The following is a 17,113-nucleotide window of genomic DNA, read 5'->3' on the forward strand; positions in this document are numbered from 1 at the left end:
CCTTTAAGTGTTACAGCACCGGCGATAACAATCTTTGATTTAACCGGATAAGTTAGCCTGGAACATATTTTTCAAAAACGTGTCTATAGCTGAAAATACACTCCGGGGCCGTCGGATACATTCCGGTCAGGTTCACCTTCCCGTTTTCCCCACACGACGGCGCTGTGCGCCCCCAGGGTTGTGTCCATGTGCCGCGCTTGTCTTGCCGAGCGGGGTGTCAGTCGTCGGCAGGAAGTCGGGAGCCGGTCCAGGAAACAGCTCTGGCGCGGAAGCTGGAGGCGTGCTGGGGCTGGGAGAGAGTGTGAACTGGGAAACCGGACGGAAAATGGCAGATCCGATCGCGGAATACACGTTGCGTGTGCAACAGCAGGTCAGCATCGCGACACAGAAGCCCGTCAGGCGGAAAGCTTTCGCCAAGGCTGGGATTTTATTAAAATATGACAACTGATGCTGGCGTCCATGTGGTTAATCCTTTTCTGATGCAATTACAGGGCAACGTGATGAAGTTGGTCACTTCTTGGAGTCAGGAGGAGTACAGTGAATGTTTGCTGTATTCCTGTCACAGTCCTGTTTTACGCTACTTAAAATAGTTGTACAAGGTTGATGAAACGATACTTTCAGTATCGATTAAGAGCACTAGCGGTTTTTGCTACATCGGCATCTTTTTATACCAGTAATAGAATATGACGTGGAATAGGTGCAGGGTTTTTCTTCCCGTGTCAAGATGCTGTCCTCATCATATCTTGTTAGAGGATGCACCTTATTATAGAAACCTTTTCCATCTTAGTGTTGCAGTGTGCAAGATAAAATACTGTAGCAGTTTCACTTTCAGTATGATATCATGATCAAAAAGCAGAAATCAAATAAAGTAAATGCACTAAATTCCTGTTTGTGTTATTGACAGTGCCCAAAATTAATACCCCTTTGTCTCTTTGTCGAATAGTTTAGCAAAATGTGACTTCTTCCACTGGAATTCCCCATCTCTGGCTATGAATGGGTCAGGAAGCAAAAAGTCATGTCTGATCATCCTCAGAATGTCCTATTCTAGCTGATAGAGTGGACCTGAGAAGGAAAGTGTGACAGGTCGTGTGATTAATTATTGCACTGGATGTTAAATAAACAAACATGGTTATTATGCTGTGTATATTCTATACCATTAATGCTTGAACTAGCAAACGGACTGGAATTATTATGTGATGTGGAATTACACAATTGGAAACAGTGGGGAGATTACCAATTTGTAAATTGACTGTGGCTTTGTCAAATAATAAGGCTTTTGGTACTGCCAGCATAGAGAAGGTTTTTAAATTTCAGTGTAGCCGTGAGTGACGAGGACTGGGTAAATGTGAACTGCGTGCTGAAAAGCAGGAGAAGCTTGTTTTGGCTGTTGAGCCTCCTTCAGGTGTGGGAGTAAGATGGAACAGGAGGACCAAGGGCAGAGCAGGTGAGATGGGGGATCCACAGCAAGGGGGATCAGGAGCAGAGTGTGAAGAGCTCAGACCTGTCAATGATTGAAGAAGAAATTAGCCTGTCAATCCTGACAATTAGTTATGCATGATTAAACGTGGTACCCTACTGTTCAGTTCTTTCACTGGAGGTAATGTCTTGTTTTTTTTTAAGGGAATTGAAAAACACAGAGTGCACAGGCATAGAAAATATCACTCTCTTTCCGTATTGGGGTGCTGGTGATTATCGTGCCTCAATGTTTCTGAAAGAAAATATTATTCCTTTAAAATCCAGTGTTTTGGATGCGGTTTCCTTATTGTTCTGCAGTCTCTCACTGTCACATATTTATGTACAAACGACACATAATAACTGTAAACTGGTGAAATTATTCATGTAGCAGGGCAATTATTTTTAAATGTTTCCACTCTGGTGGGTTCGATACATACTGCTGTACTCGCTTTTTGAATATTGCATATCTTCGTATTTGATGACAATAATTTTCTGCAAGCAAAAAAAAATATTAGGCTTCAAAGTAGAGATATTTCCTTGTGTTCCACACCAAATATATTTGGCCAACGTGTTTGCCATTGGGAGAAATGGTTATTAGTAAAGGTTATTTATTTGCTTTATCCAGGGTGATTTACAATCTGTCACCTATGTATATGAAATACAAGTAACAGTACAAGTACACAAGACTAATGAATGAAATGACAACAAGAGCAACATGCAGTAAGATGCAGGAGGATCCCAAGTGCAGGACCTGGCAAAGCAGATAAAAAGGATTGATCCTGCCTTCAGAGCAGGGGGACGCAGAGGAGAGACGAGGACGTGGGCCAAGCTGGCAGGGAATGAGAACTATGCAGCTCTGTGCCGGGCTGAGAGGGAAGATCAGTGGCACAAGAGGTGTAAGAGACAGAAGGACAGGACTGAGAGCTGAGGGGTCACAGGCCTCTGCGGTTTTACTAGAATGCAGCTTCATACACGGAGATGGTGTTTCATGAAGATTTTTATTCTGTTTTCCTGAATTCAGTTCCTAGGCTACAGTGGGAAAATGCTTTTAATTTCGGTGAAACTTGTTGGTGCCAGCAGTTTTCGTGTTTTTTTGTGTCATAAGACTGCATGTCTTGCTAAACCTGTAGTGATACTGGCCCAGGAGGGAAAGGAGAATATTTCTGTTCAGGTCATTTACACGTGATGAGCAGTAAGACCTTCCCATTCCTGCCAGCATAGAGAAGGTTTTTAAATTTCAGTGTAGCCGTGAGTGACGAGAACTGGGTAAATGTGAACTGCGTGCTGAAAAGCAGGAGAAGCTTATTTTGGCTGTTGAGCCTCCTTCAGGTGTGGGAGTAAGATGGAACAGGCATGAGTTTCATTATTAGTATGTGTTTTTCTCAGTGTAGAAAGTGAAAGTGTCGTTGGTGTTTAGTGCCATTCCTAGGCTTTGCGAAGAGAAAAAAGAAACTCACTACTTCCAAATAATTACCATTTGTCATCCACATCAGTCCCATCTGATTTTGTCCGGGTAAGTATTGAAATACTGTCAGTCTGAGGGGACACTCATGTGGATCCATCTGCCCTCGACGAGTGTTCTGGTAAATCAAGCAAGATGATCTGGCTGTTGAACAATGGTATAGCAGTTTTTTTTTCTTTTTTCAGGAAAAGCATATCAGATCACTTTCTGCTGAAATTGAACACCTACAGAATCCAGAGTCGCTGGGTGTCTCACCTCATCTAGAAGAGTTAAGAGAAGAAAACGCAAAACTTAAATACCGTCTGAATATCCTTAAAAGGGTGAGTAAAGTCAGGCTTTTTTGGGCAGATATTTTTCTAATGTCGTATGACATGAGATCTTAAACGTTTGCTAGTGTGTCGCATTTCAACTGCTGGATCGTAAAATACGAGCTGCCTTTCGTTTACGTCTCTTTTTGCTAAAAAGATGGAGCACATGTTCTGACCTGCTGAAATATGGGGTCTGAGTGGGGGGTTTATGGAGAGGCTAAGCCTTTCTGCCCGGGTTCTTTGCTCATGTCATGGCACTTCGCAAGCCCAAGAAGAATAGTTTATCCACACTTGAATTCCACTGCCACGGCCTCGGTGTTGCTGGAGTTGTGCCTCTTGTGCTAAACTGTGTGATCATGAGTGCGTGGACAATGTCAGCTCTCTCTGCTGAGACCTGGGGTTTTGGTAGTGCTGTTACTATGTTGCAGGGCTCAGTCTGTCTAGTGATGTAAAGATGTTTAGCCATGTAAACCCAGGCTTGACCCCGTGACTGTCGTGCTCAGTCTGTGCTTGGGCGAGCAGCTTGACTGGCTCGTCCTCCAGGGAGGCAGAGCAGGCCCAGCAGGGTCCACACTAGGGCGTCTGCACCCACAAGGCCAGATCCCCTCCAAACTCGGGGTTAACCTGCGGCTGTTACGGCTCACAGAGCCTCCAGGAGGAGCAGAGGACGGGCGGCAGGAACATGATCAACATCAACCAGCAACTGCAGGAGCTCTTCGAGGGCGCCATTCGCGCAGCCTACCCCGACCTGGAGAAACCCCCCCTGGCAGTGACGCCCAGCCAGCAGCCCAAGTTCGGGGACTACCAGTGCAACAGCGCAATGGGAATGGCTCAGGTGAGGGTTCTGGGGTCTTGGGGTTCTGGAGTTCTGGAGTTCTGCAGTTCTGGGGTCCTGAGGGTCCGGGGTTCTGCAGTTCTGGAGTCCTGGGGGGTCCGAAGGTCCGGGGTTCTGGAGTTCTGGGGTCCTGGGGTCCTCGGTCTTGAGCTGGACGGGTCCAAGGGGTTTCATCAACTGGCTGACGCTCGGGGGAGTATTTTCTCTCGACTTGTGATTTCCAGAAGGACGGTGCAATGGAATATTCCTTCTGCAGTTTTACTGGAAACAGATGATAAAACATCTGTCGTGATGCGGTAAACATTTGCTGCAATTACTGCCTTATTTGTAGCCTATAACGCAAAATACAAGAAGTTCACGACTGAGTTTTACAGGAAAATAACTTGGTAACTGATTGTGGTTTCGTAATGGATATTCGGATTAATGTGTGGTAATTGCACAGCCGAAGGGTTGTTATGGAGGTTGTGTGTGTTAAAAGCCTTCTTTGTATTTTGCCTCTGAAGTGGTGGAATTTGATTTAATTTTTTCATTTTTTATTTTTGAACATCCCGGTCCTGCACGAACTCGTCATCCCGAACGCGTTACGCTGTTATAAAGTAGAAAACTTATTTAAAGCTCCCCCTGGGCAGCAGTATCTACACTGAAGATTCACCAGCCAAACGTTTGAATTCATTTCTTCATTTAAGCAATAAGGCACGAGAGGCCATGCTGTATCGTGAATGTAGTCACAGTTAAAAGGCGTTGTTAGCGTGTCAGCCAATCAGATTTATCCGTTTTATAATTAAAAATAAAGAATAAGAGCTTTTTCAGGTGAAGTTCTTTTGTCATTGGACTCACAGATATGAAGAGCTGTGCTTGCTTTGTGTTGGGTGAGCTGTCTCATTGGCCTGAGAGAGGAACAGTTATTTTTTTCCAAAGCCTAATTAAAATTAGGTTGAGAATTACATTAGAAATGTAGAATGTTTAAGCAATCTGAATGCTTGTGCATCTGAGATTTGTGAAATGTACAGAAGCTAAAAAAATATTTTCCCCAGGGCCATGTGTTGTATTAAATTAAACAGTACTCTGTGTGATGCCATTAATGGTTGCAGAGACATTTAACATTTGTATTATTGCCACTAATGATTTGACATAAAAAATACGATTATACAGCAACAAACCAGCTATCATCCCTTTGAAACAGTCACTGCCAGGCGGGTGTTGGTAAATCAAAACTCTGTAGGGTTCCATGAAAGCCTCCCTGGCAGAACCTGTAGTTCTTGATTGTGTTTCAAAAGCAAAACACGTGTCACCCATTTCAGTTAATGGTGAAACTAAACCATCAGCAAATATTTGCAATACTTGTAATATTTGTAAAATCTACAACCTAAGTGTTAACTTTGAAATATTATGTCAAATAATTGTTATAGTGTTAACTGTAGCTCTTTTGACATTGACAGGTGACAGATGTATCACCATTGAGACTTCTCAAAGTGAACTCAGCGATGAATTAAATACCTTAAGTGGGAAACACAGTTATTGCTGTGTTTGAGAGCCCACTCGAATGCGTTTCTTCTCATCCATATTCCAGATGATGAAAGCAAAGGGTCAGAAGGTCAGCCCGCGGGAGATCGCCGAGCAGATCATGAGGAACATCCCAGAGAATGACATGACGCTGAAGCTGGAAATTGCTGGACCAGGTGAGAGAGGAGGTGTTTGGAGTTTCAAGCTTCGAGACGTGGAGGTCCTGAAACGCAGCCTGTGTAGATCGTCTGAGGAGTCTCACCTGTTAAAATGATTTTGTTCCATCGCAGGTTTCATCAACGTTCACCTCAAGAAGAACTTTGTGTCCAAGCTGCTCTCCGACCTGCTGGTTAATGGTGTGCAGCCACCTTCTATAGAGGCCAGGAAAAAGGTAACAATTCATGTTTAACGAGCGCTGTACTCTGATTTATTTTAAACCTGCATTGGACACTCCAGTTCAGCTCCTTCGGCACTGGGTCTCGTTCGTAGGTGGTGGTGGACTTCTCCTCTCCTAACATTGCCAAAGAGATGCACGTGGGCCACCTACGCTCCACCATCATTGGGGACAGCATGTGTCGGCTCTTCGAGTTCCTGGGGCACGATGTCCTGAGGTCAGTAGCTTCCTGCAGCTCGCTCTTGGTCCTGCGCAGCTTCCTGGAGGCCGTTGAGGTAAAGGCAGAGGAAGAACTGCACATGCCTTAGGAATTAAAGCCTAGATGGACTTTTTCATGGCCTGATTTTGGATACTTGAATCTGGTTCCCTCATGGCCTTCTCTTTGGTTATTTCAGCCTACAGTGTAGGACATTCCTTTAAAGTGTGTGTACAATTTTAACAGAACACCCGCTGGTTTATGTTCATTTAGATCTTCTGTGTGCTTATTTACGGCTTTCCTGCCTTGCCTGACTTGTCCTGTGCGTGAGTTCCTAACCCTGTGGCTAAGCCGTGAATGTGCGCGTGTTGTTTGTGTTCCAGGCTGAACCATGTGGGTGACTGGGGTACCCAGTTTGGAATGCTGATTGCTCACCTCCAGGACCAATTCCCTGACTACCTCACCGCGTCTCCACCCATAGGAGACCTCCAGGCCTTTTACAAAGTGTGTGACACCGCGTCTCGGCAATGAAAAAGTGCTTTCAGCCTGCTTTGAAACAGCTAAATGCCTTAGGTGGATTGATGGAACTCCAGTGATCTGTCTTGTTTTTTTACGCTTTATTCTGATGTGCTAAGCACAGTGCTCCCTTCACCAGGGCTCCTCAGAGAGACTCCTGGGAAGCTTGAGAACGAGCTGATCAAACCAGCTCGGTCTCTCGCTCTTTCCTAAACTACAGTGTCCCAGCAAGGGCCTGTAGTCCTTGGTGTTGTCCCCATGTATGCATTCAGGCTCTCTTGGCAGTGTGTGCAGCTGCTCTCTTAATTACTTAATTGGGACCATTATTGAGCCAATGATTTTATCATTAAGGAGTATCAATTTATCAGTTATTTCATGCTCTGCAAGTCCTACATTTTAGGATTACAATTCTGATTAATACGTAACCTAAAGCTGCAATGTTTAGCAGCTGAGAATACTCGGAAACATCTAATTAACCAAATTACTGGTTCCTGGTCCTGGTTCAACGAAGTGAGAGCCAGCTGACACTGGGAAGCTGTGTTCACTGGGGATGTCTTTCACTGCAGTCTTAGCTTGACGCTTTATTAGTAATTGAACCCATAATTCCAACATTTCCAATGGATTGCTTGCAAGACGGTTCATGATGGGTGTTTGTGTGGAGGCGTCTCTGCTGGAAATGATGAATTGAACCCAAGCGTAAGATGATTTTGGGATACGCAAAACTCTGTTGACGGATTTACTAAGATGGCTACCACCGCTCTACAATAGAGTGACTAAAAAACGTTGGGATGTCGCTACAAGACTACAGTTTATAGTTTTATCTCTTGTGGTTCTCTAGGAGCCAGGAATGCATCCAGACAGTCTTGGCAACTGCAGATCTAAAATGCAGAACTATGTGATCAGAGCATTACTGTCAACTAGAGTCTGTGCAGCTGAGGAAGAGGTTGAAATGTGACGTATACCTGGTATCATAATGACACTGAGAATCCAGAGTGTTTGAATTCTTTGACTTTTATTTAAAATGAGTAAAGTGACCATTGAAAAATTAAAATGAAATGACTGCTACAAGGTTAACACCTGTTAGAAACGTGTAATATTGTGAGGATTACTTTAAAACTGTGAGGCAAAATGACAAGTTCTTATATATATGTTTTTTTAGGAATCCAAAAAACGTTTTGACAGTGAGGAGGACTTTAAGAAGAGGGCCTACCAGTGTGTAGTTAAGCTACAGAGCAAGGAGCCAGACTTCATTAAAGCCTGGAATTTGATCTGCAATGTCTCCAGACAAGGTGTGTTACTGGCCAGCTGTCCCTGCACAGTGACCTCATTTCTTTCAAACATAACTCTATCGTAGCAGTTTGACAATTTGAAAAAATACAATTTAGTTCTCATGCACAAAAAAATACACTTTTAAGCCAGGGGTCTCTATGCCTGGTCCTAGGGAGCCCATATAAAGGAGAGTGTCAGTTGCCATTTAATTTCTAAAGACATGGGAAAATTTTGTTTTGGCCAGTAAGGCAGATTAAGGGACCAGAATCAGACAGCTCTCATGGTCCAAGAGATTAATTGAGATTATTTGCTTCACTCACAGATTCTGCCAGTCATTAGAAAGGGGAGGCCTGTAAGATGAACTGGATCGGGGCTCTCTGGGGCAAGGGCAGGGCACTGTGTCCTAACGAGGGCTAAAAGCCCGACCACAACGAGACTCTTCAGATTGAGTCTTCCGGCCCGCACTAAACAATTCTTAAATCTTAAAATGCTTCCAATCATCATGTGCCTACACTGCATATACATTCTTGCAGTAATATACACACATGTATATAATACGATCCATGAGTGTGGTCACTGTATTGGATTGTGGTTTCTCTGTACAGTTTTTTGAAGTCTGAAAACGGATCTGGCTAATCCTTCTTCTGTATTAAAGAGTTTCAGAAGGTGTATGACTGTTTGGGTATCAAGCTGATCGAAAGGGGGGAATCCTACTACCAGGATAAGATGACAGATGTGGTGAAGGAGTTTGAAGAAAAAGGTAAAATGCGTGCAAGATTGTTTTTAGGGTGAGACATTCTTATGGGTGGGTAAGACTGAAGGTAGAAATATCTCAGCATAGACACCTTTTCTCCATTATTGGGATGATTCTTCCTGCCCTTGTCTTGTGTCGTTAAAGCTTCAGATGCTTCAAACTTGTGTAAATCCAGTCTCTTTAAAAAAACAAAAATGTAAGAACCTCATATCTCATCAGGATAGCATCAGCAGTAGACAGGCACAGTGCCCTGTTTTTCACTTTCTCATCGTTTCCATCATGTTCTGTAAAAGGTGTGGTGTTCGATGTCCCTAGAGATATGAAAGTAAAAACGTGACCATCTTTCCCTTTGGTATGTTTTTGAACTTGCCAAGTTTGACTCTTTGATTAATCATTGTTGACACTGGTAGGTAATTCAGTCAGTTGTTTTAGGAAGACGTAAACTCAAACAGGGAAGATCAGCTTCTGTTTTCCGGACTCAGTGCTCGTTGCAGGTGGTGGTGTATGGAAAGAGTGTATTTTCTCCCTTGTTCTATTCGGTTTGTTTCTTGCATTGTTGTTCTTTTTCCTACTGCCACCAGGGGGCAGTGTTATCAAAGAAATCTCATCCCGGTTCCCTCTCGCAGGTTTCGTTCAGCTGGATGACGGCCGAAAGATTGTGTTTGCTCCCGGTCAGTCTATCCCCCTGACTGTTGTCAAATCTGACGGAGGCTACACCTATGACACTTCAGACCTGGCAGCCCTTAAGCAGAGGCTGTTTGAAGAAAAGGCTGATATTATCATCTATGTGACAGACAGCGGACAGGTGAGAATTTAATATCAATCAATTTATTAAGGTGTATTGATCAATGCACGAACAGTACAGCATACACTGGTGTTGTCAGCAATGAAATGCTTTGTCCTCGAGCTTGTTGAGAGGGACAGAAGGAGTAGAAGGACAAGAATTTATAGGGATTAGATTAACATTATGATTCAATAAATTACACAATTGCAATTTACAATACAGTTTACAGGGATAGGAGGTATTTAGCGCTCTTCTTGTGTGTCCTGAGAGTGCAAGTGGCAGGAGGGCGCCGGTGCGCCTGTCAGTTCAAGGAGGTTGCCTATTCGCCAGCGGCTGTTTGGGGAACTGCAGGCGTCTGCTGTGGTTGGCTGTTTAGCAGTCTTACTGCCTGGGGGATGAAGCTGTTACGAAACCTGTGGTCTTGGTCTGTATACTTCGGTATCGTATATCAGTTTATTTGATGTTTGGTTACCTCTGCCTCTAACAGGGGTTTCCATTATATTGTTATTATTTTTTGTAGAATTCTATTTAACGGAATATTCTGGGAAAACTGGCCCGGGTGTGAGTGTGTGCGTCTGTGTGTCCGCCCTGCGCTGGACTGGCGTCCTGTCCAGGGTGTACCCTGCCTTGCACCCAGTGCTTGCTGGGATAGGCTCCAGCTGCCCTGCCAGCCAAATTGGAAGAAGCAGGGAGAAAACGGCCGGATGGGTAAATGATTGACATGCCCCTAGAATGTAGAATTGTTGCTTTCTGGTGTGTATTATTGACAGCCAGGAGAGCATGGGCACGTGTCTCTTGGGTGTCGGGTACAACAGATTTGTTCTGTAATGCACAAGGCGTAAGTCCGCGTGGAGCTGAGGAGCTCATGCAGAACCGCAGCAGTCCTCTCAGCTCTGGCTGCTGGCGGTAGCAGGCCTACCTGACTCTTATCGGAATCTGAAGTTCTTCTATTTTTAGAAGCCTGTGTATTGGATTTTTAATTGCATCCGAAACGGAGTCAGGTGTGAAAATAATTTGCTGTAATTAAGCGTGTGATAACGGCTTCTGAGCCGATACTGTTTCTTAGAAAAAAAACACCAGAAAAGGTTATGAATCGCATTAGTTTAATGAGGCTGAAATTAGTGTGCCAAGGGACAGTTCACAGAAAGAGGGCAGCGGTGTTCACCTGCAGTGCTGAACTGGGGTACAGAGCAGGGAGAAAGGAGGTATGGGGGGGGAGAGGGGGCTACAGAGTGGGACAAGTAAGGGTTCAGAGTTGGGGTCAGGGTGGGGCAAGACAGGGTTTTCCAAATAGCTCAATTAAGCAATTAAGAGCAGAGGTGGAGTAAAATCACCAGGACCCTGTGGAACTTGTGGAAGCTGTGTCAGTACCCCCCTCTCGACCTGCTCTGTACCCCAGTTCTGCCCTCCTCTGGGCCTGTTCACCACGTGGACACGGCCGACCCTTGTAACCCGGTGATACAGGGTGAAACATCTGTGTGTTCCAGAGTGCGGCAGCAGACATCAAGGTGCTCTTTCCTCCATGACTGCTGATCACAGCCTGGTGTTAGGATGGATTCAGCGACCATCGCTCGGCTGGACCGTGGCCGGATGTCGCCGGTCGTTAGGGCACCTTGTAATCTGTCTCATCCCCTGTTCTTCAGGCGACGCATTTCCAGGTGGTCTTCGCAGCCGCTCAGATGATCGGCTGGTACGACCCCAGAGTCACCCGAGTGGAGCACGCGGGGTTCGGAGTGGTCCTGGGAGAAGACAAGTGAGACACGCTCCCGAGCCGGTTTCTCATGGTCTTCAATCCACCTCGGCTCTTAATTGCTTAATTGAGCTATCTGGCACACAAGTCAAGGCACATGTGTTTTTTTTAGGTCTTGTTCAAGTGCTAATTGAAAAGCACCTCTAAGCCCCTCAGGTACTGGAGTTTCCTGTGCTTTACATGGCGCAGAGCGACACTGTGGTCTGGGGATCATTCTGCCCCAGCTCCTGGCCACCGTTCCGCTTTCGGTTCTTTACACGGTCGTGGTTCGGCCTCTCCAAGAGCAAGACGGATTATCGCTGCTCCAGAGCAAGGGGCCTGCAGCCCTGGTCCTGGAGCGCCCTAGTCCTGCCAGTTTCACTTTCACAGGCAGCATTAAAAAGCAAATAAGCAGTGATCCTATTCAGTCATTCTGAGTTAAACTACATCAAAAAACCAGCACACTGTTCGGGCTAGATGTGCAGGACCAGGATTGGAAACCCCTGCTTTAGAGTAAAGACACACAGGGCTGCTTGGTGAAATCATAGCAGCTCTTCTGAAATCTAAGGCCCAAATGTATAACTTTTATATATCTGCTTATTGCACACTGCAAACCTAACGCATAATGATTGCTTTTTGATTGCAAGACACATCTTCCCTCTATTCATTGCTATACCCCATGTTGTGTACTAGGTTTGTATCCCAGAATTGAGGAACAGGTCAGTGTTTTCATCCGAGCCTGGCCAAAGACCGTTTTAGAGGTCTTTTTCAAACCCGAAGCAGAAGAGTTAAACCATTTGGCTTGCAGGTGGAAAGGATATTCTAACCTGTCTGCAATAACCCTTCTGTTTCTCCTGTTATACCAGGAAGAAGTTTAAGACGCGGTCAGGGGACACAGTCAGGCTGATGGATCTTCTGGAAGAAGGGCTGAAGAGATCCATGGATAAGCTGAAGGAAAAGGAGAGGGACAAGGTAAGCACAGCAAGATGAGTGAGGCAGACAGGGCGGAAGAATGAAACCTCCCCTGTCAGGTGAACGCGAGGAGAAAAGGTTAAATGTCTTCTGCGCTATGGTGGTTGAGGGAGCTCTGTTGAAGGCATAGCCTAGATACTCAAGGAGGGCACTGCGGTTGTAAAGGACCACATTCTCTCACCAGTGTTGCTATAAAGGTCTGCTTTATTGTTGTATCCGCATTTAAAAAATCTTGGCATTTAAAAAATCGTGTTTTAAGTTTAAAAACTTCAGTTTCTGTATATAACAGACGCTGGCTGGGCAGAACGTTAGGAACCACCCACTGAACAGCACGTTGGGCCTGTTCGGGCAGCAGGAGCATGTTGAACAGCGCATGATCCATACAGTATATGATTGGTATACTAATCCCATCCTCTTCCTGGAGGTGGTATTGAGAGTAAATCTCATCCTGCAAGGGAGTTGAACTGCCTATCCTGCAGACTCTTTAGGATGGAGATGTGGGAATAGTTCTACCCGGGGTAGGCCATGGAAATTGTCCCGTGTTCCTGAAGCAGCACGCGCATTGCCCGACGCACAGAGTCATTCTATTTACCTGGGCGTTTCTGACGTCTTTGCTAGTCTGGGATTTAAAAGAAATATTTTAAATGTTTTAGAAGGGAAGCATTCGGCAACAGCGAACGCGTGTGTGTAATCAGTTGGAATGTGACGTAAAGGTGAAGCACACCCAGGGACTGTGTCTGAAGAGCGATGCAGTGAAGTGTGGCGCTGCTTTTGTTTCTCGAACCCCCGGTGAGTTTGTGAAAGCGCCAGCAGGCAGTTCATGCTTGGGAACAATAGCAAGGGGGACTTGTGTGTTATTTTTATACTTCATCAGTGATGTGCGCCTTCCAAGCAAGCAAAAGTCCTTTGAAGAAACGTTGGTAATATATTTAGCCAAGCCTGTAATTGTCAAGGATATTGAAAGTTACATGTGCTGCTTTAAATTATGCAGAAAAGTTAGCAGGCGTATAATCACACTTTCCCAGGGGTGTAATCACTTTACCCAGCACACGTGGAGGAAGCCAGTTTTGATCTAGGATTTCTCTTTTGTTATGGCATCCTCAGACACTTTATTTAAACCTTTTCAACGGCTGGTTCTGTAAGGGCTGGCCAGATTCCCAAGCTGCCACCTGTTCTCAAATTCTCGTTTAAAAAAAAGCAACAACTTTCTAGCATTTTTTTTCTATTTAATTGGATCTAGTGCCCTGATACCTCCCTCAGCTCACTAGGAAATCTGGAAATAGGATTTCTTGGTCAAGTGTGCAAGACCGGTGTAACTGAAGATGAACTTTGATTTATCAGAGTATACCAGAGACCAAAGACAGGTTTTTGAGCTCTTCATGGACCTTCCCGTCACACTTTTGCACAACACTTAAAAAGCAACTCGGAAACACAGCTCTATCTTATCACTGCCACTGGATCTCGAAACTGAGACGTCTTTATTTTATTGTCTTTGAAAGCTTTAAGGTCTTATTTTCAAGCTTGCTTTTGGAGGTGTACCCGTGTGAACGTGCAGTCATTCATGTCCAGAAGTCACCTCGGTCTTTTCCTGCGTCTGCGTGCCGGGAGCCCGGCGGGCTGACCTGGTCCTTGTCCTCCGCCCAGGTGCTGACCCCAGAGGAGCTGGTAGCAGCCCAGGAGGCCGTTGCTTTTGGTTGCATTAAGTACGCAGACCTGTCGCACAACCGGATCAACGACTACGTCTTCTCCTTCGACAAGATGCTGGACGACAGAGGGAACACGGCCGCCTACCTGCTGTACGCCTTCACCAGGATCAGGTGAGCGCTGGCCCGGGGGGGGCTTCTCCGCCTGGCCCTGCGCCCCCAGATCTCGTTCCCAGTAGACCCAGCGTTTGTGAGGACTAGTGGGGGCGGCTGTTTGTCACGCGGTGCGGCGCGGACAGGCTGCTGCAGGTAAAGATCCGCGGCTCCTTTCGCGTGACTTCGACAAGCTCGGCGCGGAGCCGGCTCATCGGGCGACATCCCCTGCATCGAGAAGGCTGCTGCTGTCCTCCTTCCTCCCAAGGGTTTCATTCCTGCTGCCGTGCTGGCCGGTGGCCATATCGGGCTCTCAGAAGCAGAAGCAGACTGGGGCTCCAGGCTGTGTGGGCGGCTGCACGGTCGAGCCCCGGGGACATGTTGCTTCTTCTCTCCTTCACTGTTTCATCCCAGATGTCCACGCTGATCAGTACCAGTAACCAGGATTTGACTGTAGGGATTGTATCATTTGGCTGTTTCGCATTCAGCCGTTTCCAGAAGCTGCGAGTGATAAATAATGCGTGTCTCACGATTTATAGCTTCTTTAATGACTAAATTCAGTCCAGGACCTCGGGTTATCTACAGTATGGCTCAGGGACGACAATGGTAAGCCGCCACTCTCCCCAGTGGACAGAAAAATAATGTTAACCATTCATTTTTCTCATGCACAAATACATTAAAGTACCAGTTAATTCTGGTGGTGGGGTGGTGCCATACCCAGGCTACTTGAAAGCCACAGACCTCTCCCACTTTGCTCTTTAGCTCAACCTTCACTCCCTGAAAAGCAGGATCCCATGCCCACATGCTGGGATGTCATTGGGGAATTCGGGATCCAGGGGGAATGGCGCCACCTGCTGGTTCACCAGCACGCCATCTGGCGGCAGTCTGATTTCCACCCGCCCAGGTGCTGACCGGGCCCAGTCTGGCTTAGCCTCATCAATTTGACGGGATCGGGCTTGTGTTTTGCTTGCGGCTGTGTGTCGCGTAACTCCGGCGTGCCTTTTTGTGATGCCTTTGAAGATCCATCGCGCGCCTGGCCAACATCGACGAGGCCGCGCTGCGCAGGGCCGCGGAGACGGCGGAGGTGGTCCTGGAGCACGAGAAGGAGTGGAAGCTGGGCAAGTGCATCCTGCGGTTCCCCGAGATCCTGCAGAAGATCCTGGAGGACCTGCTGCTGCACACGCTGTGCGACTACCTGTACGAGCTGGCCACCACCTTCACCGAGTTCTACGACAACTGCTACTGCGTGGAGAAGGACAGGAAGACAGGTGGGTTCCACACAGCCCTGCCTGCCGCCCCGCCCCGGGTCCTGTGAGTGTTCGGCTCCAGTGCAGTATTGTGCCCTGATATGCACAGAGCACTTGAAGAATGCGAGAGAAGTTGCAGACGTGTAATGAGCCAGCCCACATCAAAGTTCACAGATTCTTCTCGAACTCCTGGATACTGAAAATGTGAGGTTGTGTAAGGCACAGTGGTTTACAGAGAATGCGGCATGGATACTCAGAACCGCGTGAGGCGAATTCGTGTGTGGCAAGGGATTACTGCGTATGATGAATCCTAACAGTAGGACAGTCACGTGGGTGCTTCCCGGACGTGACTGCAGTAGGGTTAGTTTAAGGGCCCTGGCTGTGCAGTCCAGGTTTTCGGGAAGGGGCTGTGTCGGCGGCGCCGCCGCCTTTGGCAGGGTGAGCCCTGAGCTGCCTCCTGTTCTCCCCCAGGTGAGGTGGTGAAGGTGAACATGTGGCGGATGCTGCTGTGCGAGGCGACGGCCTCCGTCATGGCCAAGGGGTTCGACATCCTGGGCCTGAAGCCGGTCCAGAGGATGTAGCGACGCTGACGGGCCAGCGCACCGGATCGATGCCTCTGCCATCCCTGTCACTTTCTATTTTATTGTGTCTTAAATAAAGGAACAGCTTGGCACTGTACCGGCTCTGTGTGTAACTGTCACATTCCTAACGAGAGATTGAGGAACTGCAGGAAAACCTGCCAAAACTGCAATAACGCGGACTCGGCCGGCAGCTGTCCAGTGCTGTACGCATCAGGGTTGATTAGAAGCTGACGTGTGTGGCTGACCCGCCGTTCACGCTGCACGCCTGCCATTGTGCAGAGAGAGACCCGGGGTTAACTGGGTGTCTGGCTCAGCTCCCACGGACGAGTGAACGACGCTGTGCAGAGCTTGGCTTCGTTTCTAGGCCCAAACCTGACACAGACCTGCTGGCAGCTCAAGAGAGATGTCAAACCCATGATGCACGAGCTGAAACTGATCAGCTTGGATATGCCCAATCTGCACTGGCTTGAAGAGCTGGTAACAGGTATGTTAATGTGTAAACAGCTTCACTGACGCATCTGAACGCACGAATGGAGCATCTGCGTGTGGCAGAGATCGGCGAGAGTGGCACTGAAGTGCTGTCCCTGCTGTACCTCCATGCCAGCGCGGATTGCTTTTGGGGAGACCGGGATGAAGGTGACATGAGGGTACAGCCCAAGCGAGTCCGTGTTCTGAGCTGCACAGAGCTTCCTTTTTCAAGTTTGTGCCCGCCGAGAGATGCTGCGAGGGAATCTAATCTCCGTGGAAATGCAGGGACAGAAACAGCCTTTGATTGTGGCACGAGAGGCATCTCAGAGCTTGTCTGACCCTGAGTGAGCTTCAGCAATGAGATGTCCAGGGAAGGTAAGCTTTTGCTTTTTAAGTGAAAAAATATTCACATATTAATAGTCCCACCCTGCATTTTGTAAGTGACTTGATTATGTTTTCACAGGATTGGTTGACAGTAGTTTAAATTTGGATTAGTATCCCTGTTGTGCATTTTCCAACAGATTGGGATTCCAACAGGACATAGTCCTAGAATATGGCATTTAGGGTTTTTCTCTGGTATGTCCTTAATGCACTCTGATCTTATGAAATCTGCTCCCCACTCTTACCCGCCTTCTGAAATTACTTTGGGAAATACTCCTGCATTTAAAGTTCTGCTGAGAAAAGTTAGTGATCCGAATCTGCTGTGTTTTGGAGAAACAAGAAAGCAACAGACTTCCTCTAGTGTAAGACTCCTGAGAAGATGGAGTGTTTTGCCACAAGCAAATGAGACAAAAATGCAACAAATCTTGAGCTTTTCTCCAGGGACATAATTTCTTGTGTATTA

The 17,113-nt window shown here is 46.7% G+C and overlaps 1 protein-coding gene across 2 annotated transcripts; it reads left to right on the forward strand.

Annotated features, from left to right (window-relative positions):
* The first annotated feature begins 212 nt into the window (after window positions 1-212).
* Window positions 213-15,898, forward strand: rars1 (arginyl-tRNA synthetase 1). 2 transcript variants are annotated; one of them, XM_088604804.1, is made up of 15 exons: window positions 213-370; window positions 3,103-3,237; window positions 3,872-4,060; window positions 5,631-5,739; window positions 5,854-5,954; window positions 6,053-6,174; window positions 6,537-6,657; window positions 7,829-7,958; window positions 8,594-8,698; window positions 9,319-9,497; window positions 11,120-11,229; window positions 12,072-12,177; window positions 13,822-13,994; window positions 14,994-15,241; window positions 15,692-15,898. In XM_088604804.1, exons 1-15 carry the CDS (start codon window positions 326-328, stop codon window positions 15,799-15,801), a joined length of 1,983 nt encoding a protein of 660 aa, XP_088460930.1. In that variant the 5' UTR covers window positions 213-325; the 3' UTR covers window positions 15,802-15,898. The 2 variants fall into 2 exon arrangements, with proteins under 2 accessions (XP_088460930.1, XP_088460931.1); XM_088604805.1 differs by lacking the exon at window positions 213-370 and adding an exon at window positions 2,391-2,968.
* Window positions 15,899-17,113: the final 1,215 nt, after the last annotated feature.

This window comes from Lepisosteus platostomus, chromosome 13 (genome assembly GCF_059453375.1).
Source record: "Lepisosteus platostomus isolate fLepPlt1 chromosome 13, fLepPlt1.hap1, whole genome shotgun sequence".
NCBI classification, from domain to species: domain Eukaryota; kingdom Metazoa; phylum Chordata; class Actinopteri; order Semionotiformes; family Lepisosteidae; genus Lepisosteus; species Lepisosteus platostomus.

Bases quoted from the DNA above. Each gene is read 5' to 3' on its own strand.
- rars1 (XM_088604804.1), top strand. From the start codon at position 326: ATGGCAGATCCGATCGCGGAATACACGTTGCGTGTGCAACAGCAG. The intron at 4,061-5,630 runs GTGAGGGTTCTG...TCCATATTCCAG, and splicing joins GCGCAATGGGAATGGCTCAG to ATGATGAAAGCAAAGGGTCA. The intron at 9,498-11,119 runs GTGAGAATTTAA...CCTGTTCTTCAG, and splicing joins ATGTGACAGACAGCGGACAG to GCGACGCATTTCCAGGTGGT.